This window comes from Hypanus sabinus, chromosome 26 (assembly GCF_030144855.1).
Source record: "Hypanus sabinus isolate sHypSab1 chromosome 26, sHypSab1.hap1, whole genome shotgun sequence".
Classification (NCBI taxonomy): domain Eukaryota; kingdom Metazoa; phylum Chordata; class Chondrichthyes; order Myliobatiformes; family Dasyatidae; genus Hypanus; species Hypanus sabinus.
Window position 1 is genome coordinate 47,358,187 of NC_082731.1, and position 25,862 is coordinate 47,384,048.

At 39.3% G+C, this 25,862-nt stretch overlaps 1 protein-coding gene across 3 annotated transcripts in view; it reads left to right on the forward strand.

Annotated features, from left to right (window-relative positions):
• Positions 1-25,862, forward strand: part of zgc:162698 (Transmembrane protein 87A-like) — a 73,500-nt gene that overhangs the window by 38,194 nt on the left and 9,444 nt on the right. For all 3 annotated transcript variants that reach the window (XM_059951019.1, XM_059951020.1, XM_059951021.1), the window contains 4 exons: positions 1,878-1,936; positions 5,294-5,397; positions 14,502-14,575; positions 22,620-22,681. In XM_059951019.1, the coding sequence (XP_059807002.1) occupies positions 1,878-1,936; positions 5,294-5,397; positions 14,502-14,575; positions 22,620-22,681 (299 nt within the window). The remainder of the gene's footprint in view (positions 1-1,877; positions 1,937-5,293; positions 5,398-14,501; positions 14,576-22,619; positions 22,682-25,862) is intronic.

A 25,862-nucleotide genomic window follows, 5' to 3' on the forward strand; every position in this document is an offset into this window, starting at 1 on the left:
GGAGAGACGGAGGATGAGAGGTGACCTGATAGAGATGTACAAGATAATGAGAGGGATTGATCTTGTGGATAGTCAGGGGCTTTTTCCCAGGGCTGAAATGGCGAGCACGAGAGGGCATAGTTTTAAGGTGCTTGAAGTAGGTACAGAGGAGATGTCAGGGTAATTTTTTTTATGCTGAGAGTGGTGAGTGTGTAGAATGGGCTGCCGGTGGCGGTGGTGGAGGCGGAAACAATAGGGTCTTTTAAGAGACTCCTGGATAGGTACATGGAGCTTAGATAAATATAGGGCTATGGGTAAGCCTAGGCTAGGTAGTTCTAAGGTAAGGACATGTTCGGCACAGCTTTGTGGGCCAAAGGGCCTGTATTGTGGTGTAGGTTTTCTGTGTTTCTAATGGCTTTGTTTAATGAAGATACTAGACCTTTATTCATTTCCCACTTTATTAAGTTACGTACACTTATGCAAATATAAGCTAATCACAGGGCAGCAACTCAATGCATAAAAGCATGCAGACATAGTCAAGAGGTTTAGGGTTGTTTAGACGGAACATCAGAATGGGGAAGAAATGTGATCAGTCGGTTAAATTGTCGGTGCCAGGTGGGGTGGTTTGAGTATTGGGATTTTCACTCACAGCAGTCTAGAGCTTACAGAGAATGGTCTGAAAAACAGAAAAAAAATCTAGTAAGCGGCAGTTCCATAGGTAAAAATGCCTTGTTAATGACAGGAGTCAGAAGAGAATGACCAGACTGGATCAAGCAGTGACAGGAAGGCGACAGTAATTCAAACAACCACAGGTTGCAACAAGGGTGTGCAGAAGAGCATCTCTGAATGCACAACACATAGAATCTTGAAGTATTGGGCTACAGTAGCAAAAGCCCACACCAGCTTTCTCTCCTGTGCCAAGTAAAGTGGCCAAAGAGTGCATCAGATCTAATGAATTCTATCGTTAAATTTGTTCTTTTTTTTCTCATTGAAAAAAGACATACTGAATGACAAATAGAGCAGAGGGACATTTGAAGAGACACTTCAAGCATGAGTAATCCCTCCAAGTTGGGAACAGAGGAGTAGTTACATTCTTAGCAATGGACACACCCTCATACTGTGATGGCTCATGTTCTTGCATTAATGTGCCCTTTGTGGCCAGGTTCACAGATCCATTATAGTTTTATATAGGTTAGTCACAGATGTGTCACCCAGTCCCTTAGTTCTTGGATCTGCAGTGACAATAAATGATTCTGATCTAACCGGTTATTTACTTATTGAGATACAGTGTTGAACAGACCCTTCCAGCCTTTTGAACTGCTCTACTAGCAACCACAGATTTATCCCCAATCTAATAAAACAACTTACAATGACCAATTAACCTATTAACCCAAATGGCTTTGGACTGTGGGAAAAAACCAGAGCACCCAGAAGAAACCTATGCATTTCGCGGGGAGGATGTACAGATGATATCGGAATTGAACTCCGAACTCCAATACCCTGAGCTGTAATAGCATTGTGCTAAAGGGTACACTTCTGTGAATTATCCTTGGATTGGCCAGGGGTTAAAATGTACTTCTGACTCCTTTGTGAGTGTTAACATCCTTATTGTTAACTGCCTCTGAGAGAAAGACTAGGCTTCAGCCCTTGCAAGGTCCTAGTGTCCTGAAGAGGGAAGATGAGTTATTAGAAGGTAGGTTGTGAGTAGCCCCTATGACCATTTGATACGTGATCAAGGTAATACTTTGAAAGATGAAGTTCAGAACTGTGGTAGGTGAAGGGACAGAGCATCTGATTTTAATATTAACTTTCATCCCAAGGTTTTCAGTGTTAGTTTTGATGTCTTACTTATTGCAGAATGAACTTTCTTGACCAAAGTGTTTGTGTTTCTTCCTCAGCTTCAGTGATTTTTGTCATCTGGGTGACAATGACATTCAGACTTGCAACCTGTCAGTCGGTGAGTGAAAATTGCAAGCACCTGATACTCTGTTTCTCCAATGCTTCCAATCATTTGGCAGAGGAAGGAACACCAAATCACTATTGCAAAGTTAACTTTTCTGTAGTGACATACCCAAACAACAGCAGGAGTTCAAGCTGTTGCACCCAACTTCATAAAAGAATATGTTTCTGAGTGGCTTGTATAAGCCATGACTCAATATGTAATACTTCTGTTTTTCAGACATGCTATCCCTGGCCCCACTATCCCTCTCCTTACACATAGCTGAACCTAATCCTCTGGAGAATTTCAAGCTTGAGAGAGCTTACTTATATGCTGGTCCCCTTTAGTTGGTAAAGCTGTGGAATAGAGAAAATAGAACAGTACATTACAGGAGTGGTTACTTCAGCCCACCATGATGCCAATCTAATGCCATCAGCCTGCACAGGGTTAATATCTTTCAATTCCCTGTCTGTTCATGTGACTCTTCTTAAACATTGCATCATCTGCTTCTAAAGGTTAAAAAAATTGGTGGTATTTGTCACGCATAAAATAAAAACACAATTAAATACATTGTTTGCATCAAATCAAATCATACTGTCACCAAGCTCTGGCACCAGTATAACATGCCCACAACTCACTAACCCTAACTCTTAGTCTACAGAATGTGGGTGGAAAGCTGAGCACACGATGGAAACATGCAGTCACAGGAGATAGTAGAAACTCCTTACAGGCAGCAAAGGGAATTGAACCACAATTGTTGATCTCTAAGCAGCGCGCTAACTGCTAACCTACTCTGCCACCTCCTGGCAGTGCATTCCAGAAACATGTTATTCTCTGTTTGGGGGTGATGGAAGAGAAGTATCTTGTATCACAAATTTTCTTTCAGCTTACACTCCTCTCAACTTAAAGCTTAAGACATTTCCATCCTGGGTAGAAAGACCAACTTACCTATCCTACTGTTTTCTGTGGGAAAAGGGGGAAAGAGAAGAATCTTGCCTCAAATCTTCTTTAAGCTGACCCTCTACTATTTGACATTTCCACCCTGGAGAGAAAGACTGATCCTCCTATCCTATTGCTCTCGTAATACTACAAACCTCTATCAGCGCTTCCCTTAACCTCCAGCGCTACAGAGAAAACAACCCAGGCTTTTTTAACTTCTCCTTGTAGCTAATACTTTTTAGCTCAGACATCCAGGTGACTATCACCTGCACGGCCTCCAAAGCCTTTGCATGTCGCCTGTTCACCTGTGGTTTGGTAACCAAAAGTGCACACAATGCTCCAGATGTAGCTGAACCAGACTTTCGTACAGTTGCAAATATATGTAATTGATTTACTTGTTATTTATTATTATCTTTTCTCTGCTAGATTATGTATTGCATTGAACTGCTGCTGCTATGTTAACAAGTTTCACGTCACATGCCAGTGATAATAAACCTGATTCTGAATCATGTAGGAGCCTTAGTTCAAAACTATTTTAATATATAGCTCCTTGAGAAACACCATATGTCACAGACCTCCATCAGAAATGCCCCTCCACCACAACATTCTATCTTCTACGACTAAATCAGTTGTTTCTGGTTACTGTGGATCTCTGTGACATAAATCTTCTGGACCAGCCTACCATGTCAAATGCCTTACTGAAGTCCATGCCATTAGCATCCACTGTCTTAACACCTTCACTTTCTTTATGTAAAAAAAAACTCAATCATATTCGTGAGATAGATCCTCCTGTGCACATCCATGTCAACTTTCCCTTATTCCATGTTTTTCCAAATACAAGTAAATCGTGTTTTCTGAGGTTTATGGGTTCAAGCTCAAGTTTGGAACGGAGTACATAAAAAGGGCATTAACACAACACTTTACACATCCTTTCCAAAGCATTACAACCAGCAGTGTGTTTCTGAAGCGTAGACACCAACAGGGTCACATGAAGCCATGGGAACAGGTGGTGGATGGTCATATGACCAGCTGGTGCTTATCAGAAGCCCTGGTTACGTGACCACTGACGCTAGGCAGACAGTCTCGGAAAAGTATTGATAATGGCTGGAGTCACCTGTCTTATAATGACACTGCCCAGAAGAAGGCAATGGCAAATCACTTGTGTGGAAAACATTGCCAAGAACAATTATGGTCATAGAACATGATCTTCCACATCATATGACAGAACACATAATGATGATGAGTCACTGAGGTCATCAATCCACACAGCACATTCCCACAAATAATGTTGAAATAATATTGGCAAGACAACACTGATCTCTCTTCCATTCAGATTTAGCATGATATTTCACATAAACCAAGAGATGGAGTAAGATAGTAGTTAGAATGAATCATTTGAAGGACAGCATCTTCAGTAGTGTTATACTCCTTCCATGTATCAGCCTGAGTTTTTCTCACATCCCATGTGGGAAGTGCTAGCTTCCAACGTGAACAGTGTGAAACAGAGGGCATCATGCTTTGAGGTGGCATTCCTTGGAACAAGGTAGCTCCACAGGCTGTTTCTTCATTTAGATCTTGGGTTACCTGAAACTATATTCCTCAATGCCTTGCCTCAGAAATTTTCCATCTCAGTTTAAATGTTTATAGTTGATCAACAAACCTCTCACCATCTGCTATTCTTACCATTACTACCCAATAACCATCAGGCTGCTGAACCAGTGTGGCTATCTTCACTCACCTCAAATCTCTCTATCTGCTATTCCCACCATTACTACCCTATGACCATCAGACTCCTGAACCAGTATGGATAACTTCACTGTCCTCAACACTAAACTGATTCCATAGCTTATATAAACTCGTATTCTTGGTATTATTTATTTATTTTTCATTATTTATACGATGTGTCCTTAAACATTAGTTGTTTGTCAATCTTTGTTTATGTATAGTTTTTCATAAATTCTATTTTATTCAGTTTCCTGTAAATGCCCAGAAAATGAGTCTCAAAATGGAGACATATACTTTATTGTCACCAAACAATTGATACTAGAGCATAAATCATCACAGTGATAGGTGTTTCTGCGCTTCGCGCTCAACCTTAAGTACAAATCGAAATATACATACTTTGATAATAAATTTACTTTGAACTTTCAATCTGCTTGTCTCTCTGCCCACTTCGGGATGCCTTTATGTGAAGAAATGCTTCCTGATATTAACTCTGCCTGATGTTAGAAAAAGCAAAGCCATTGGAAGAGAAGGTGTTCTTTCATTGTGACTGTTGTTCCTCCTAAGCAGTACTATCAAAGATAGAAGCTAGCTGGTTATTCATCTCTGTGATTCCTATGCTGCTTATTGTGTGCAGAGTAGTTCTCTTACATTTGCTAAGTGCTTCTAATATTTTAAGGCTTTCCACTATATGACTGTCTTTTTTTGCCCAAGGATTGGCGGGAACGGTGGATAGAGGATGCATTTTGGCATTTTCTTTTCTCAGTTTTGCTGCTTGTAATAATGTTCTTGTGGAGACCATCTGCAAATAACCAGAGGTAAGTTTTGTGTTGTTTAGCAAATTTTAGTATTGACATTGGCATATTGAGTACCAATGTCAGAGAGTTCATTTTATTGTCACATACAAAAGTACATGGCATTCGAGACACAGCATTTACAAGGAAAACATAATTTTTTCCAAAATTATACAAGAAAGAATGCAATTAGAATTTTAAAAGTCCATTGTAGTGCAGTAGTCATGGTGTTACTATGCGGAGGTAGTGATTAGGGTTGTGTCAGCAGGTAGATGTGACATGGTTGTACCACCTGCCCCAAGATAACATAGACTGGCTGGTGGGGATCTTTGGATCTTTTTTTGAGGCAGCACCTCATGAAGATAATCTTGATAGTGAGGTGGGATGTGCCTGTGATGTGTTCCTCTGACTCTCTGTGGTTTCTTGTCAATCAGTGAACTAATTAATGGTAGGGTGGTGGAGGGGTTGAGGATCTTTTTATTTATTTATTTTAATTAAATGTGCAGTCAGAATCCTGTGTGGCTTCAAGTTCTTTCCTCAAATTTGTTTCCGGTGGTTCACCAGTCCTATACCCAAGTTCTACATGACTCTCCAGAAATACAGATCCTCTGCTCTATATTATTGGAAACTTCTATCACAATTTGAAGTGGTAGCCTGAGGAAGGTACTCAGTGAAAATGTTCAGAAGTTGAAAGAGTACAGAGAAACTTTACAAGGATACTGCTGGGACTGGAGGACCTGAGGTAGAAGGAAAAATTGAATAGGTTAGGACTTTATTAGAAACATAGAAAAACCTACAACACAATACAGGCCTTTCAGTCCACAATGCTATGCCGAACATGTACTTTAGAAATTACCTCAGGTTACCTATAGCCCTCTATTTTTCTAATCTCCAGGAGTCTCTTAAAAGACCATATTGTATCCACCTCTACCACTGTAGCCGCAGCCCATTCCACGCATTCACCACTCTCTGTGTGAAAAAAACTTACCGTTGACATCTCCTCTGTACTTACTTCCAAGCACCTTAAAACTGTGCCCTCTCATGTTAGTCATATCAGCCTTGGGGAAAACGCCTCTGACTATCCACACAATCAATGCATCTAATCATATTATACACTTCTATCAGGTCACCTCTCATCCTCTGTTTGCTCCAAGGAGAAAAGGCTAAATTCACTCAAGCCATTCTCATAAGGCATGCTCCCCAATTCAGGCAACATCCTTGTAAGTCTCCTCTGCACTCTTTCTATAGTTTCCACATCCGTCCTGTAGTGAGGTGACCAGAACTGAGCGCAGTACTCCAAGTGGGGTCTGACCAGGGTCCTATATAGCTGCAACATTACTCCTCGGCTCCTAAATTCAATCCCACGATTGATGAAGGCCAATACATTGTATGCCTTCTTAACCACACAGTCAACCTGCACAGCAGCTTTGAATGTCCTATGGACTCAGACCCCAAAATCCCTCTGATCCTCCACACTACCAAGAGTCTTACCATTAATGCTATATTCTGCCATCATATTTGACCTACCAAAATGAACCACCTCACACTTATCAGGGTTGAACTCCTGCTACTTCTCAGCCCAGTTTTGCATCTTATCAATGTCTTGCAGTAATCTCTTGACAGCCCTCCACATTATCCACAACACCCTCAACTTTTGTGTCATCAGCAAATATACTAACCCACCCCTCTACATCCTCAAATCACAAAGAGAAGGGGTCCCAGAACAGATCCCTGAGGCACACCACTGGTCACCAAACTCAAAGGTTCAAAGGTCAAATTTAATGTCAGAGAAATATATACAATATACATCTGAAATGCTTTTTCTTCGCAAACATCCACAAAAACAAAGTGCCTCAAAGAATGAATGACAGTTAAACATGAGAACCCCAAAGTCCCCCCCAGCTCCTCCCTCCCAGGCATAAGCGGCAGCGAGCAATGATTCCCCCCTCCCCCACCAGCAAAAAAAAATGCGCATTGGTACCATCACCTAGACCAAGCATGTGCTAAGTGATAGCAAAGACACGGACCAAAGTTACCCCAAAAGCTTCACATTTCATCCAAAATCTGACAAGCCACAAGTCCTCTCTCTACCTGGCGAGGGAGAGGGAGGTGTCCCCCATTTTCACAGCAAGCGGGAGACATAACAACATCCCACTGGTTTACAATCTTAAAAGTCGGTTTCTTTGCATTTTTCGAGCTCTGTGTCTGAAGGTCACAAAGACCTCAGGTCTTCGGGCCCACAGCTAAAGATTTTCCAGCCTCCCTGACAAGTGTGAGGTCTTGCACTTTTGCAGGAAAAATAATAGAGCAAGTTATTATCTAAATGGAGAGAAACTGGAAAGTGCTTCTGTGCAAAGGGATCTGGGGGTCCTGGTGCAGGAAACACAAAGTTAGTATGCAAGTGCAGCAGGTAGTCAAGTAGGCCAATGGAATGCTGTCTTTTATTGCTAGGGGGATGGAGTATAAGAACAGGGATGTCTTACTGCAGTTGTACTGGGTATTGGTGAGACCACACCTGGAGTACTGCGTGCAGTTCTGGTGTCCATATTTAAGAAAGGACATACCGGCTCTCGAGGCAGTGCAGAGAAGGTTCACTAGGTTAATTCCAGGGATGGGTGGGTTGATGTATGATGAGAGGTTGAGTAGATTGGGACTCTACTCATTGGAGTTCCAAAGAATGAGAGGCGATCTTATTGAAACATAAGATTGTGAAGGGGCTTGATCGGGTGGATGCGGGGAGAATGTTCCCAATAATGGGTGAAACTAGGACTAGGGGGCATAATCTTAAAATAAGGGGATGCCGTTCCAGGACTGAGATGAGGAGAAATTTCTTCACTCAGAGGATAGTGGGGCTGTGGAATTTACTGCCCCAGAGAGCTGTGGAAGCTACTACACTCAATAAATTCAAAACGGAGATAGACATTTTCCTGGATAAAAATGGCATTAGGGGATATGGTGAGCGAGCAGGTAAGTGGACATGAGGCTAGGTTTAGATCAGCCATGTGATCTCCCGGACCAGTTTTCGATAGCCTGGATGGGTTGGAGAGGAATTTTCCAGATTTTTTCTCCTCAATTGGCAAATTGTTTTTTTTTCCCCGGGTGATCACATGGGTTTGGGTGGGATGAATAATAAAATGGGCGGCATGGTGCCCTGTTGGTTGGCACTGTTGCCTTGTGGGATTCGGTGAAAACTAGAGTTAAGATTGATTAAGCCATGATCTTGTTGAATGGCGGAGCAGGCTTGAGGGGCCGATTGGCCTACTCCTGCTCCTATCTCTTATGTTCTTATGACACATGAGTCTCCTACCATGACACCAACCCTCAATCTGCCCTTCTCTAGAACCCCAAGATCTTAGGCTTCCAAACATGATGGAGATTCTCAGACCAAACCCTTTGCGTGTCGAATAATGGCCAGCTATAGAACGGGTCCCATTCCCGCAAAGAACCAAAGACTGCATGTAACTCCAGGTCAGGGTCTTCAAAAGAACCTTGAAAGGGAAAAATAAAGATATTAAAGGTAGAAATAGAGTTGTTTCTGAAGATGTAAGCTGTCACAGTTAGACGCCATAATCCCTCCTAAACTCCATGCAGAATATGACCCATCTACAACCACTCGTTGCTTTCTGTGTGCAAGCCAGTTCTGGATCCACAAAGCAAGGTCCCCTTGGAGCCTATGCCTCCTTACTTTCTAAATAAGCCTTGCATGGGGTACCTTATCAAATGCCTTTCTGAAATCCATAAACACTACATCTACTGCTCTACCTTCATCAATGTGTTTAGTAACATCCTCAAAAAAAATTTAATCAAGCTCGTAAAGCACGACTTGCCTTTGACAAAGCCATCCTGACTATTCCTAATCATATTATGCCTCTCCAAATGTTCATAAATCCTGCCTCTCAGGATCTTTTCCATCAACTTACCAACCACTGAAGTAAGACTCACTGGTCAATAACTTCCTGGGATATCTCAACTCACTTTCCTGCATAAGGGAACAACATCTGCAACCCTCCAATCCTTTGGAACCTTTCCCATCCCCATTGATGATGCAAAGATCATTGCCAGAGGCTCAGCAAACTCCTCCCTCGCTTCTCACAGTAGCCTGGGGTATAGCTCATCTGCTCCCAGTGAGTTATCCAATTTGATGCTTTACAAAAGCTCTAGTGCATCCTGTTTCTTAACGTCTATATGCTTTAGCTTTTCAGTCCACTGTATGTCATCCCTTCAATCGACAAGGTCCTTTTCCATAGGGACTACTGAATCAAAGGATTCATTGAGTACCTCCACCACCTCCTCCAGTTCCATTCACACTTTTCCACTGTCACCTCACGCCTTATCCTCTTGCTCTTCACATACTTGTTGAATACCTTGGGATTTTCCTTAATCTGGCTCTCCTAATTTCATTCTTAAACTCCTTCCTGCTAACCTTATAATCATTTAGATCTCTATCATTATCTAGTTTTTGGACCTTTTGTAAGCTTTTCTTCTTGACTAGATTTTCAACTGCCTTTGTACACCACGGTTCCCATACCCTACCATTCTTTCCCTGTCTCATTGGAACGTACCTGTGCAGAATGCCATGCAAATATCCACTGAACATTTGCCACATTTCTGCTGTACATTTTCCTGAGGGCATCTGTTCACAATTTATGTTTCCAAGTTCCTGCCTGATAGCTTCTCCTTACTCCAATTGAACGCTATCCTAACTCATCTGTTCCTATCCCTCTTATCCCTGTGGTAAAGGAGGTAGAATTGATGGTCACTATCTCCAAAATGCTCTCCCACTGAGAGACCTGACACCTGACCAGGTTCATTTCCCAATACCAGATCAAATACAACCTCTCCTCTTGTAGGCTTATCTACAGACTGTGTCAGGAAACCTTCCTGAACACACCTAACAAACTCCACCCCATCTAACCCCCTTGCTCCAGGGAGATGCCAATCAATATTGTGGAAATTAAAATCTCCCATCACGACAACCCTGTTATTACTGCACAGTTCCTGAATCTGTCTCTCTATCTGCTCCTCGATGTCTCTGTTACTATTAGGTGGTCTATATATTAAAAAAGGCACCCAGTAGAGCTATTGACCCCTTTCTGTTCCTAACTTCCATCCACAGAGACTCAGTAGACAATCCCTCCATGACTTCCTCCTTTTCTACAGCCGTGACACTATCTCTGATTAGCAGTGCCACACTCCGCCTCTTTTGCCCCCCTCTCTGTCCTTTCTGGCCACAACATCACAGCACCAAGTACTGATCCATGCTCTAAGCTCATCCACTTTGTTCATGATACTCCTTGCATTGAAATAGACACATTTCAAACCATCAGTCTGAGTGCAGCCCTTTTCTATCTTCTGCCTATCCTCCCTCTTACACTACCTACAAGCTTTCTCTGTTTGTGAGCCAACTGCCCCTTCCTCCTTCTCTTCAGTTCGGTTCCTATACCCAGCAATTCTAATTTAAACTCTTCCCAATAGCCTTAGCAAGCCTCCCTGCTAGGATAATGGTCCCCCTCAAATTCAAGTGCAACCTGTCCTTTTTGTACAGGTCGTGCTTGCCTTAAAAGAGGTCGCAATAATCCAGTAACTTGAATCCCTGCCCCATGCTCCAATCCCTCAGTCACACATTTATCCTCCACCTCACTCTATTCCTATACTCAGTGTCACATGGCACAGGCAATAATCCGAAAATGACTATTTTTGAGGTCCTGCTTCTCAGCTTCTTTCCTAACTCCCTGTAGTCCTCCTCCTTTTTCCTACCTATGTCATTGATACCAATGTGTACCACAACCTCTGGGTGTTCACTTTCCCACTTCAGGATATTATAGACAATAGGTGCAGAAGTAGACCATTTTGCCCTTCGAGCCTGCACTGCCATTTTGAGATCATGGCTGATCAACTACTATCAATACCCGGTTCCTGCCTTGTCCCCATATCCCTTGATTCCCCTATCCATAAGATACTCCTTGAAAGCATCCAGAGAATTGGCCTCCACTACCTTCTGAGGCAGTGCATTCCAGACCCCTACAACTCTCTGGGAGAAGAAGTTTTTCCTTAAATCTGTCCTAAATGACCTACCCCTTATTCTCAAACCATGCTCTCTGGCACTGGACTCTCCCAGCATCTGGAACATATTTCCTGCCTCTATCTTGTCCAATCCCTTAATAATCTTATATGTTTCAATCAGATCCCCTCTCAATCTCCTTAATTCCAGCGTGTACAAGCCCAGTCTCTCTAACCTCTCTGTGTAAGATAGTCCAGACATCCCAGGAATTAACCTCATGAATCTACGCTGCACTTCCTGTACAGCCAGGATGTCCTTCCTTAGCCCTGGAGACCAAAACTCTACACAAAACTCCAGGTGTGGTCTCACCAGGGCTCTGTACAAATGCAAGAGGATTTCCTTGCTCTTGTACTCAATTCCCTTTGTAATAAAGGTCAACATTCCATTAGCCTTCTTCACTGCCTGCTGCACTTGCTCATTCACTTTCAGTGACTGATGAACAAGGACTCCTAGATCTCTTTGTATTTCTCCCTTACCTAACTCTACACCATTCAGATAATAATCTGCCTTCCTGTTCTTACTCCCAAAGTGGATAACCTCACACTTATTCACATTAAACGCCATCTGCCAAGTATCTGCCCACTCACCCAGCCTATCCAAGTCACCCTGAATTCTCCTAACATCCTCATCACGTGTCACCCTGCCACCCAGCTTAGTGTCATCAGCAAATTTGCTGATGTTATTTTCAGTGCCTTCATCCAAATCGTTGACATAAATCGTAAACAGCTATGGTTCCAATACCGAGCCCTGTGGCACCCCACTAGTCACCACCTGCCATTCCGAGAAACACCCATTCACCGCTATCCTTTGCTTTCTATCTGCCAACCAGTTTTCTATCCATGTCAATGTCTTCCCCCCGATGCCCTGAGCTTTGATTTTACCCATCAAAATGATATGTGGGACCTTATCAAATGCCTTCTGAAAATCGAGGTACACTACATCCACTGGATCTCCTCCGTCTAACTTCCTGGTTACATCCTCAAAAAACTCCCAACGGATTAGTCAAGCATAATTTACCCTTGGTAAATCCATGCTGGCTCGGCCCAATCCTATCACTGCTATCTAGATATGCCACTATTTCATCTTTAATAATGGACTCTAACATCTTCCCCACCACCAATGTCAGGCTGACAGGTCGATAGTTCTCTGTTTTCTCCTCCCTCCTTTCTTAAAAAGTGGGATAACATTAGCCATTCTCCAATCCTCAGGAAATGATCCTGAATCTAAGGAACATTGGAAAATGATTACCAGTGCATCCGCAGTTTCCAGGGCCACCTCCTTTAGTACCCTAGGATGCAGACCATCTGGACCTGGGGCTTTGTCAGCCTTCAGTCCCATCAGTCTTCTCATCACCGTTTCCTTCCGAATGTCAATCTGTTTCATTTCCTCTGTTACCCTATGTCCTTGGCCCATCCAAACATCTGGGAGATTGCTTAGGTCTTCCTTAGTGAAAACAGATCTAAAGTACTCATTAAATTCTTCTGCCATTTCTCTGTTTCCCATAACAATTTCACCCAATTCATTCTTCAAGGGCCCAACATTGTTCTTAACTATCTTCTTTCTCTTCACATACCTAAAAAAGCTTTTGCTATCTTCCTTTAAATTCCTGGCTAGCTTGCGTTGGTACCTCATTTGTTTTTTACCCCGTATTGTCTTTTTAGTTAAGTTCTGTTGTTCCTTAAAAACTTCCCAGTCATCCGTCCTCCCACTCACCTTAGCTCTGTCATACTTCCTTTTTTTTAATGCTATGGACGCAATCAGTAACATCATGGACCCTGGCACCTGGGAGGCAAGCTACCATCTGTGTTTCTTTCCTGCGTCCACAGAATTGTTTGTCTGACCCCGTAACTATAGAGTTCCCTATCACTGCTGCCATACTCTTCCTTTTCCTGAGTCACAGGGCCAGACACTGTGCCAGAGGTGCAGCCATTGTTGCTTCCCCCAGATAGATCATCTCCCCCCCCCACAACAGTACTTATTGTTCAAGGGGACACCAATTGGGGTACTCTCTGACTCTTGCCCTTCCCTCTCCTGACTGTTAGCCACTTATCGGTCTCCCGAGGCCTCAGTGTGACTACTTGCCTATAGCTCCTCTTTATGGCCTCCTCACTTTCCCTGACCAGACAAAGGTCATGGAGCTGCATCTCCAGTTCCCTAACCTGGTCCCTAAGGAGCTGCAGCTCGATCTACCTGCCGCAGGTGTTGCTGTCCTCACAGACATACTTTCTATTTCTATTCTCCACAAGTAACTTACCTCGCCTTGACCCATTATCGCCAAAGCCCTCCTGACTCCTTCTACTCTGTCACCTGCTCCTCTAATGCCCGCTGTAAGAAGCTGTCTTCTTTTTAAATTCTTCCCGCCAGTCTAACTCGCTGATGTCCACAAACCTGCGCAGTTGTGCCTCGATCCATTTATTCTTTAGAGCGTAGAAGTTTGAGAGATTTGATAGAGGTGTACAAAATTATGAGAGGTATAGAAAGGGTTAGCACAAGCAGGTTTTTCCACTGAGGTTGCTGGGACTACAACCAGAGATCAAGGCTTATGGGTAAAAAGTGATAAGTTTAAGGAGAATATGTGGGGCAACTTCTTCACTCAGAGGATTGAGTGAGTGTGGAATGAGTTGCCAGCACATGTGGTGCATGTGAGCTTGATTTCAATGTTTAAGAGAAATTTGGATAGGTACGTGGATGGTAAGGGTATGGAGGGCTGTGATCCCGGTGTTGGTCAATGGGAGTAAGCAGTGTAAGTGGTTACGACATGGACTTGATGGACTGAAGGGCCTGTTTCTGTTCTAGTCTTCTCTATGAAGATGGTGTGATACTTTGTGCAGAATTAAATTTATTAAAATCTTGTGAAAGGGATTTGAACACTTCAGAAAGAATAGTTTACGGTTCCTTGGGAAACAACTGAGAAGGTTTTTAATGAGCTGGTACAGACACAATAATTTATAATGGTCCTGTTCTATGCTTTCTGATTGTTCCATTGGTTTTTCAGTGAATGTTACGGGGAACACGTTTGACACTTAAATGCTGCTCAGTGTCAAATATTACTATCCTGTCTTTTCAGATATGCTTACTCTCCCTTGGTAGACGATGTTGAGGAGGAGGAGGAGGAAGAACAGTTGATCAGTGAGGCTTTTGGTGAGCTTGGTTAAACTAAGTAACAATACATAAAATTGTTTGCTTATTCAGTGAGCTTGTAGAATCCCAAAGCACTTCACAGAATATGCAGTAACTTTGAAATGCAGTAATTTTAGCCATGTTAAAGCACTGTCAGAGGTCCCAAAGTCAGCACTAAGGTATGTTGCTCCTTTATATAATGGGTTAACTGCTGAGGGAGACTTATTTGGAAATACAGCACAATAACAGGTCTTACTGGCCCAATGAGTCCAAGCTACCCAATTACACCCATGTGACCAATTAACCTACTAAGCTGTACTACTTTGGGACCGTGGGAAGAAACAGGAATGCCTGGAGGAAACCCACCTGGTCTTGAGGAAGAACATACAAACTCCTTATAGACAGCGGTAGGAATTGAACCCTGATCAGTGGGTGCTGTAAAGTATTGCACTCACTGCTACACTACCATGGCACCCCAAAAGTAAAATTTACTACCATTCTTTATTAATTCTTGATTACTTAAAGTATACAGGCCTTTGATTACTTCGTGTAACTTCTAGTGACTTTACACTTAACTCATCTTCCTAGCTATTAAATAAAACTCAGTGACTTAGGCTCAGATATAACCCACCAAAGATCAAGTATCTGGGCTCATTCCAAAATATCCCAAGTTCAATCCTCCTGCGATAGTCTCTGACAGTGTACTTGGTGTTTTTGCACCTACCTTTCAAATTGTTGGGTCTGTATGAACCTCAATGAGTCAATCAGATATAGAGGAGTGTGAAATTGATTATTATGACATAGATCTCTTGGCCAAATCTTTCCATAGACACTTCATGACTTTAAACATTTCCTAGTTAACTCTTACCACCATAGTAACACCTAGTCTTCAGTCCAGTTGAGGCCTTGGATGCCGAGGAAGATGTTTTCCCTCTCTCTACAATTAGGTAACTGCTGTCATATTTTCAATTTATTAGGGCAAAGATTTCAGTCCTGCGTGTCCAAGTGAAAATACCAAGACTCAAAGAATGTTACTTCTCATCTTTCTTTTTTATTTCATGAAGGTCGAGTTTTAGTCTGTCCTGCATAACTTAATTGACTCCAGTGGCTTCTCAAATTGTTCCTAATTCATAATTCTGTGATTAATCAGTCAATTCTGGAGATTACTTTTCCAGTTACTCATTCGTAACCCGGGGACTGCCTGTATAACACTATTTCTCTCTGTCTCTTTCTCTCCAGGCTCTCTGTGCTCTCTTAATAATAGTCTAAAATCCCTGTTTATTACTAAACCTAAAGACAAGGAATCTGATTTTCCTCACAGTTTGATTGCCATTACTGTTAGTTCATTGTTGACTTCTTGTGTAGCCTATGTTAAGGTAACTGTTCTAAGCGGTGTATACTTCTGGCCCTGCAAGATCACTTGACACTGCTGAGTTGTCATGGTTACTGTATTAATACTGGTCACATTATTAGAAAGGAATAATAGCTAGTGGTTACCAGAGCTGGTATTTATTCCTCAACCATAGTTACCTGGTACTTCATTCAGTTTGCTATCTATAATACCTTCTCACTGCTAACTGACTGCCAGGTATTTTTTTAATATTGCAATGATATTACACTTCTGAAGTCCTATTGTGAAAGTGGAAGATCAAGAATGTTATTTCCATGAAACAATTACTGTACTAAAATGGCCTTGCCGTTAACATTGTTAACTAATAATATCACGTTATATACTTGGAATTGTTGGTCAATTATTACTGGAGGACTATTCGAACCAGGAAGCTTTATATAAAAAAAGGACATCACGTGATGACGTAGGATTGAGACGCTGGAACCCAGCTCTCCCGTAAAAAAAAATCAATAAATTAATGTTTAAGTGAAGAAAAGTTAGTCAATACTTTCTAAAAGTTACTTATAAACTACTCCGGATTGTTTCAAGTTATGCCTGACAAACAGAAGATGAAGTAAACTACTACCGTGAAGACGACGCAAGTTGGAACAGAATCAAGGCCCACTTCTGCCAAAGAACCGCGGGCTCAGGTACATTATACCACCGGCGATACAGAACAGGAAACTGCAGCAACATCGACCATTTTTAAAGAAAAAGACCAACGAGAACTGCGCAAACATGAAGGAAGGAGCATGCGCAAAAGGGAGCAAACAGAACTACAAATCCCAGTTACGACTGAAACCGAAAGTGAAAGTGAATCTGAGAGAGAGTCAGATTCCCTGAAAAATCAGACGAAGATGGAGGTAAAAGTTTTTCTGGAAATATAGAAAAGACTTTGATGCAAATAATGCGTAAATTAGAAAAATTAAACGCATTAAAAGTAATCAAACAAAAAGTGATAAATATGGAGATTATGTTTGATAAAATGACAAAAAGACAGGAAAAAATGGAAAAGAGAATTATAAATTTGGAAACTACAACGGAAGACATGGTTGAAAGAATGAATAAAATGGAAGATGATATTACTGCCTGGACATAAGAAAGAAAACAATTCATGGAAAAAATTGATAAGCTTGAAAATTTTAGTAGATGAAACAATATTAAAATTGTTGGACTTAAAGAAGATATAGAAGGAGAAGATCCAATAAATTTTTTTCAAAAATGGATCCCTGAAAAATTGGAAGTGGAAGGAGAAACTCTAATTGAGATTGAAAGGGCTCATAGAGCCTTATGGTCAAGACCTCAAGCTGATCAAAATCCACGATCAATTTTGATAAAATGCTTAAGATACAAAGATAAAGAAAAGATCCTGAAGGCGGCTGCCCAATGTGTCAAAAAGAGAAACGGGCCATTGATAGCAGGGAAGGCAGTTCTTTTTTATCCTGATATAAGTTATAACCTTTTGAAGAGAAAGAAGGAATTTAACCCAGCGAAAAAAGTTTTATGGGAAAAGGGTTATAAATTTATAATGCGTCACCCAGCAACACTGATAATTTTTTTGGAGGAGGGTAAAAGAAGATTTTTTACCGATTATCGAGAAGCAGAGTTCGCACAAAAACTTCCATTTATTCGCTAATTACACATAGAGATTTCCAAGCGTAATGGATTAAAGATGAAGATAGAGACAGTGAATGGAAGTGATGGACATTTAAAGATGATACAGGGAAGAAAAGCAAAATTTCGGAAATACTAATTGAGAATAGTATTTTTTTTCTTATATATATACTTTATGTTGCGGGGGGGGCTGGGGAGCTTTGGATCGATTATTACGATATTCATGTGTGTAATCATGGCGATCGCCATGACCTGTACTATAGAGGGGGGTAATGTTGTGTTCTTTTTTTTTCACAACATTAGTGGGGGGGTATTTTGTTTTTTTCTTTATACTCTATTTTTCTTCTATCTTTCCGCCTGGATGATCGGTGGGGACACACATAGCAACATGGAGAACCTTAAAAAGATTTCCCAAGATACCATGAAAGTTGAAAGATTAGGTATTATTATAGATCGGAGTAATATAATTAAAAATAATGACTAATTTACTGAATTTTTTAAGTTTTAATGTTAATGGGCTTAATGGACCGGTGAAAGGAAAAAGAATTTTAACATACTTTAAAAAAAAATGAAAACAGATATAGCTTTTTTACAAGAAACACATTTAACAGACATAGAACATCAGAAATTTTAAAAAGACTGGGTTGGAAATGTTATTGCAGCTTCATTTAATTCAAAGGCGAGAGGAGTTGCAATTTTGGTTAATAAAAATTTACCAATTAAAATACAAAATGTATTAATTGATTCAGTGGGGAGATATGTAATTATACATTGTCAAATTTTTTCAGAACTATGGACTCTTACGAATATTTATACACCAAATGAAAATGATGTAAAATTTATACAAGAGGTCTTTTTGAATTTGTCTAATGCACATGACAAAATATTAATAGGTGGAGATTTTAACTTTTGTCTAGATCCAGTTTTAGATAGATCAACAAAGGTTGTCACAAAATCAAAAGTAGTAAAATTAACTCTATCATTGATGAAAGACTTAAATTTGATTGATACATGGAGAAGAATTAATCCAAAAGAAAGAGATTATTCATTTTATTCAAATAGACATAAAACATATTCAAGGATAGATTTTTTTCCTATTATCAATGAATAGAGTGAAAAATGTGGAATATAAAGCGAGAATATTGTCAGATCATTCTCCTTTGATAATGACAATGACAATGATAGATAAAGAGGAATCAATTTATAGATGGAGATTTAATTCAATATTACTAAAACGTCAAGATTTTTGTGATTTTATGAAAAAGCAGATTCAGTTCTTTAGATACAAATTCACATTCAGTTGATGATAAATTTATATTGTGGGAAGCAATGAAGGCACATTTGAGAGGTCAGATAGTAAGTTATACTTCTAAAATTAAGAAGGAATATATGATAGAACTAGATTAATTGGAAAAAGAGATTACAAAATTAGAAAAAGAATCTCAAAGAAATATGACAGAAGAAAAACAAAGACAACTTATTAATAAGAAGTTACAATATAATACACTTCAGACATATCGAACAGAAAAAGCAATTATGAGAACTAAACAAAGATATTACGAACTAGGTGAAAGATCACATACGGTCCTTGCATGGCAGTTAAAAACAGACCAGACTTCTAAAACAATAAATGCAATTCGAACAAGAGTAAATAAAATTACTTATAAACCTTTAGAAATTAATGAAATTTTTAAGAATTTTTATTCTGAGTTATATAAATCAGAATCACAAAATGACAATGTCAAGATAGAAAGGTTTTTATCACAAATAACTCTTCCAAAATTAAATACGGAAGAACAGAAGGGATTAGATATGCCTTTTACATTGAAAGAGGTCGAAGAAGCCCTAGGATCACTTCAAAGTAATAAATCTCCAGGAGAAGATGGATTTCCACCTGAATTTTATAAAAAGTTTAAAGATTTATTAATTCCTCCTTTTATGGAGTTAATACATCAAGCTGAAAGAACACATAAACTTCCAGAATCTTTTTCGACAGCTATTTTAATAGTATTGCCAAAAAAAGATAGAGATCTTTTAAAGCCAGCATCATATAGACCTATTTCTTTATTAAACACTGATTATAAAATAATAGCAAAAATCTTATCTAACAGATTATCTAAATACTTAGCAAAATTAGTACATATGGATCAAACAGGATTTATTAAAAATAGACAATCGGCAGATAATGTAACTCGATTATTTAGTATAATTCATTTGGCGCAAAAGAGGGAGGAAATGAGTGTGGCAGTTGCTTTAGATGCAGAAAAAGCATTTGATAGATTGGAATGAGATTTTTTATTTAAGGTATTGGAAAAATATGGATTAGGAGTATCTTTTATAAAATGGACTAAAACCTTAAATACTAATCCCAAAGCTAAAGTAGTGACAAATGGTCAAATTTTCTACACCATTTCAGTTAACAAGGTCAACTAGACAAGGTTGTCCATTAGCACCTGCTTTATTTGTTTTGGTGATAGAACCACTAGCTGAATTAATTAGAATGGACCCAGATATTAAGGGTTTCAGAGTTAATCAGGAAGAATACAAGATTAACTTATTTGCTGATGATGTTCTGCTTTATTTAACAAACCCTTTGCACTCGTTGCGTAAATTATCCTTTAGATTAGAAGAATATGGGAAAATATCAGGTTATAAAATAAATTGGGATAAAAGTGAAATTTTACCTCTTACTAAAGGAGATTATAGTCAATGTCAATTAATAACTCAATTTAGATGGCTGGCAAATGGTATAAAATATTTAGGTATAAGAGTTGATAATGATATAAAGAACTTAAATAAATTAAATTACTTACCATTATTGAAAAAAATTCCAGAAGATCTTGATAAATGGATGGTATTACCAATAACATTAGTAGGTAGAGTAAATACCATAAAAATGAATATATTCCCTAGACTACAATACTTATTTCAATCACTACCAATACAACTACCCCAGAAGTTTTTTCAAGAGTTGAATAAATATGTGAGGAAGTTTCTTTGGAAAGGTAAGATGTCAAGAATATCGTTGGAAAAATTGACATGGAAATTTGATCAAGGAGGGTTACAACTTCCAAATTTTAAGAATTATTATAAAGCAAATCAGCTTAGATTTATTGCATCATTTTTTGAGAGAGATAGACCGGCATGGATTAGAATAGAACTAGATAAAATAGGAGAAAATACACCAGAAGATTTTATATATAAATGGGAATCTAAATGGATACGGGAAAAGAAAGAATCTCCTATATTAAAGCATTTGATTGACTTATGGAATAAGATAAATGTTGATGATGAGACAAAGAAATCTTTATTAGCAAAGAGATCTTTAATTCAAAATAGACTTATTCCTTTTACAATGGATAATCAACTTTTATATAATTGGTTTCAAAAAGGGATTAGATATATAGGAGATTGTTTTGAAGGAGGTATATTAATGTCATTTGATCAATTAAAGAATAAATATAAAGTATCAAACAACACTCTTTTTTGTTACTTCCAATTAAGGGCTTATTTAAAAGGAAACTTAGGTCAAACAATGTTATTGCCGAAATCTAATGAAATAGAAACTTTAATTCAAAAAGGAAAGACTAAAAAATTTATTTCTTGTATGTATAGCTTGATTCAAAAACAGGCAATTAAACAAGAAGTCCATAAGCCAAGACAAAAATGGGAAAGTGACTTGAATATTAAAATTGAAGAAACAAATTGGTCAAGACTATGTCTTGATAGTAGGACAAATACAATAAATGTCCGGTTAAGATTAGTGCAATATAATTTTTTTACATCAATTATATATTACACCACAAAAAATAAATTAATTAAACCCAAATTTATCCGATCAGTGTTTTCGATGTAAACAAGAAATCGGTACTTTTTTACATTCTACTTGGTCTTTTCTAAAATTCAACCCTTTTGGACAAATTTAAGAGTTTTATTGGAACACAACTTCCACATAATCCAATATTATTTTTATTAGGTGACATTGAAGGGATAAAATCGAAACCCAAATTGAATAAATATCAGAAAGAATTTATAAAAATTGCACTGGCAGTAGCCAAAAAGGCTATTGCAGTTACTTGGAAATCAGATGCATACTTAAGTATAGATCGTTAGAAGAATGAAATTTACAGCTGTATTCCACTTGAAAAAATTACTTATAATTTAAGAGATAAATATGAAACATTTTTGAAAATTTGGCGCCCTTATTTACAAAAGGCAGGATTAAATATAAAGGTGCTCCGAAGATAAAATAATTGGTTATTTGGGGAAAGAAATAAATATATATACTAAAGTTATTACGAACCCCTTGGAGCATGTGGGGATCTCCCGATATCCAGGCACTCTTTCTTTTTTTTCTTTCTTTCTTTTTTTTTCTATAGGGATGTTAGGGGGGAGGGGGGGTATATATATATTTTTTTTTACATAGTTTCTTTTTCTTTCTGTAATTATTTGAAAACTCAATAAAAAAAGTTTTTTAAAAAATGTCATGGCCAGGTTAAAAAAGGCCAGGTTATTAGGTATAGGAGTGGATGCCAGTGTGCTCTTCTGCTACTGCAGTCCATCCACTTCAAGGTTCGACGTGTTGTGTGTTCAGAGGTGCTCTTCTGCACACCACTGTTTTAACGCGAGGTTATCAGAGTTACTGTCATCTGCCTGTCAGCTTGAACCAGTCTGGCCATTCTCCTCTAACCTCCCTCATTAATAAAGCATTTTGCCCACAAAGCTGCCATTCACTGAATATTTTTTTTTGTTTTTCACACCATTCTCTGTTAGCTCTAGAGACTGTTGTGCATGAAAATCCCAGAAGATCAGCAGATTCTGAGATACTCAAACCAACAGTCATTCCACAGTCAAAGTCACTAAGATCACACTTTTCCCCTTCTGATATTTGGTCTGAACAACAACTAAACGAACATCTTGACCATGCCTGCATGCTTTCATGCATTGAGTTACTACCACGTGATTGGCTGATTAAGTATTTGCATTAATGAGCAGGTGTACCTAATAAAGTGGCCACTGAATATATGTCTCGAATTTTCTTTTAATCACTGTCTTCTGCAGAGGGAATAAAGATAAGAACAGTGAAATCAGAGTCTAATGGTACAGTCAAATCCAACAGAATGGTGAGTGAGCACTTGTTCATCTTTAATGATTATCATGCATGTTGTTACTGCTATTCACAGTAAAACTCTGAAGTCTGCTTTCCAATTATTCAGGAACCCGTGTAGTTTAGCATCTGGCTCTCCAGGTGATATTGCCACACTCCCATTCTGGGATTCCAGATCCCAAGCTTCCCTGATTTTACTAACCAGGTCCTATTTTCTGTATCCTCTTTAAACCTCTGCATCACTGGCAAATACCATGTGAAGTTATAATACTGCCTAACAACTTTACAAGAAGGGAATTTTAAAATGTCTAGTTATATAGCAATAACATCCAGTAAATGCAAAGCTGTGCTCAACTCGCACTACTAAAGTCCTGAAGTCAGGTCAGGTCAAGTCAAGTTTATTGTCGTTTAAATATGTACATGTCTATAACGTATGTAATCATAATGTACAGTATATAGAAATTAGACAATGTTTCTCCAAACCAGGGTGTAAAACAGTAGTACACATAACACATATAATGCACAATAACTTATGAAGGTAAGGATAAAATCACACATAAATAACTTACTAAAGTGCATAAATTAAATATTACAAGGTATGGAAGAGATTAACCAGTGACACTTTGAATGCAATGTGGCAGGGAGTTCAGAAGCCTAATGGCCTGGGGGGAGAAAACTGTTTCCCATCCTGACACTTCTTGTCTTTATGCATCCGAGTCTGCTGCCTGATGGTAGAAAGTCAGAGGATGCTGGATGGATTGGTAGGATCCATAATAATACTAAGGGTCCTACATACCCAGCGCTTCTGATAAATGTTGCTTGATGGACGACCCCTATGATACTCTCAGCTGTTCTCACCTGCCTTTGTATGGACTTCTGGTCCAATGCTTAGCGGCTCCCTTACCTTGGAGATGCAACCTGTCACTGGAGATGCAACCTGTCACATGCCTGATTACTGTGTTTAGTTTTTTTTTTGTCTTGGGTTCTAACCAAGTGTTTTCAGTAGAATGACTGATAAAATTAACTTCAGCTTTAAATGCTGTTTGATTTGTATCTTGGGAAGAAGGCACACTTTTCCCATTAATACGAGCAGTCCCCTGTTTAATTCATTTGTTATCAATGGATCTGAATGAATTGAAGAGATCTACAGTCTATTAGATAAAAAAACGCACTCAGTGTTTTAATTAGACTAGACAAAATGATTGTTGAGCAACCTGAATTTATAACTAAATGAGCAGACCTTGTGTTCTTCGTGGACAGTATAGCAAGAAACAATTTTCTGTTACATTAGAAATTGCACATCTTTTAGCAATTAACAGGCTAATATTTTTGATTCAGTGTAAGCTTCTGAAATATCTTCCCATCTTTGCAATGTCCCATCACAAAGTAATCACTTCAAGGTATCTGTTGATGTTTTCATAATTCGCAGAATTGTTTTTCAGCCTTCTTGGTTTAGACCATCATCATGGTTAAGGATGATTTGCTGCTATTCCATTTCTGAGATGGTCAGTGTAGGACTCGTCTGCTCTGCCACAAGTGTGGCAAGAGGTAGTTGGGTAGGGTAGCAGGGTGGTTTGGGGGGATAGATTTCTGTGCACCCCCAACAAATGAACTTGAGGTTCTTTAGTGTTCCATTAAATACCGTTAAAATTGCTTCCTATCCTGGAAACCCCTTGCCTTTATTCAGGTCAAAATTTTGCATCTGTTCCAAAGGCCTTGTGTCAGGTATGCAAAGAGCGTCTCCTGCCTGCTGGAGCCAACTAAGTGTATTTATGTCATGTCAAATGTATTGCCACGTTCACAAGTATGGTTAGGTACGAGTACAATGAAAAACTTTTAACAGCATCACACACTTGCAAGTACAGACAACACGGATATAAACTACCCACTACAATGAAGGGATAGTGGGAAAGGCTGAGGGTAAACAAGACATTAGTAAAAATAGAAGACTTGGTCAAAGACAAGTCTATAGTTTTGGATTGCTGAGGTATACCATTGGGGTTGTGGAGGTCGGTTCAATAATCTATTGGGTTTAAGAAACTTGTTTCTGATCCTGATGGTGTGAAACTTCAGGCTTCTGACAGTAGCAGTGAGATGAGGACATGTCCTGGATAGTGACGACATGCTGCCTTCTTGAGGCTACACCTGACTACAGAGCTGAGGAGGGCCATGCCTGTGATAGACTGGGCTGTGTCCAGCACATTCTGCAGCCTCAAAATTAAGGATGCTGAGATTGAACTGATTACTGACGTAATCTATTCTGCCAATGGATATGGAAGCAAACATTTCCCGGTTTATCCCTGAGCGGTCCTACCATCATTCCAGTCATCCTCCTGTTCTTCACAAGTGTGTAGACTGCCTTAAAGCTGGTTTTGGCAAAATCAAAGTGTCACATTTGTTTGGGCCAGGAGTTCATTCAGTGTGTCTACGAAGCTCTGCGATGGATTTCCAATGTAAATGTCTTCACAATGTATTATTTTGATGAGACTATTTGTGTCGTAACAAGCCTGGCCATTTTCTAACCACAAGTTCACAATTGTTCCAGCTAGTAAAAAAAAGTACAAACCCCATTTCCAGAAAAGTTGGGATATTTTCCAAAATGCAATAAAAACAAAAATCTGTGATATGTTAATTCACGTGGACCTTTGTTTAACTGACAAAAGTACAAAGAAAAGATTTTCAATAGTTTTACTGACCAACTTAATTGTATTTTGTAAATATACACAAATTTAGAATTTGATGGCTGCAACACACTCAACAAAAGTTGGGACAGAGGCATGTTTACCATTGTGTTACATCACTTTTCCTTTTAATAACACTTGTTAATCGTTTTGGAACTGAGGATACTAATTGTAGTAGATTTGCAATTGGAAATTTTGTCCATTCTTGCTTGATATAAGACTTCAGCTGCTCAACAGTCCGTGGTCTCCGTTGTCTGATTCTCCTCTTCATGATGCGCCATACATTTTCAGTAGGAGATGGCTCTGGACTGGCAGCAGGCCAGTCAAGCACGCGCACTCTGTGTCTACAAAACCACGCTGTTGTAGCCTGTGCAGAATGAGGTCTGGCATTGTCCTGCTGAAATAAGCATGGACGTCCCGGGAAGAGACGTCGCCTTGATGGCAACATGTGTCTCTCAAAATCCTAATATACGCCTCAGAGTCAATGCAACCTTCACATACATGCAACTCACCCAT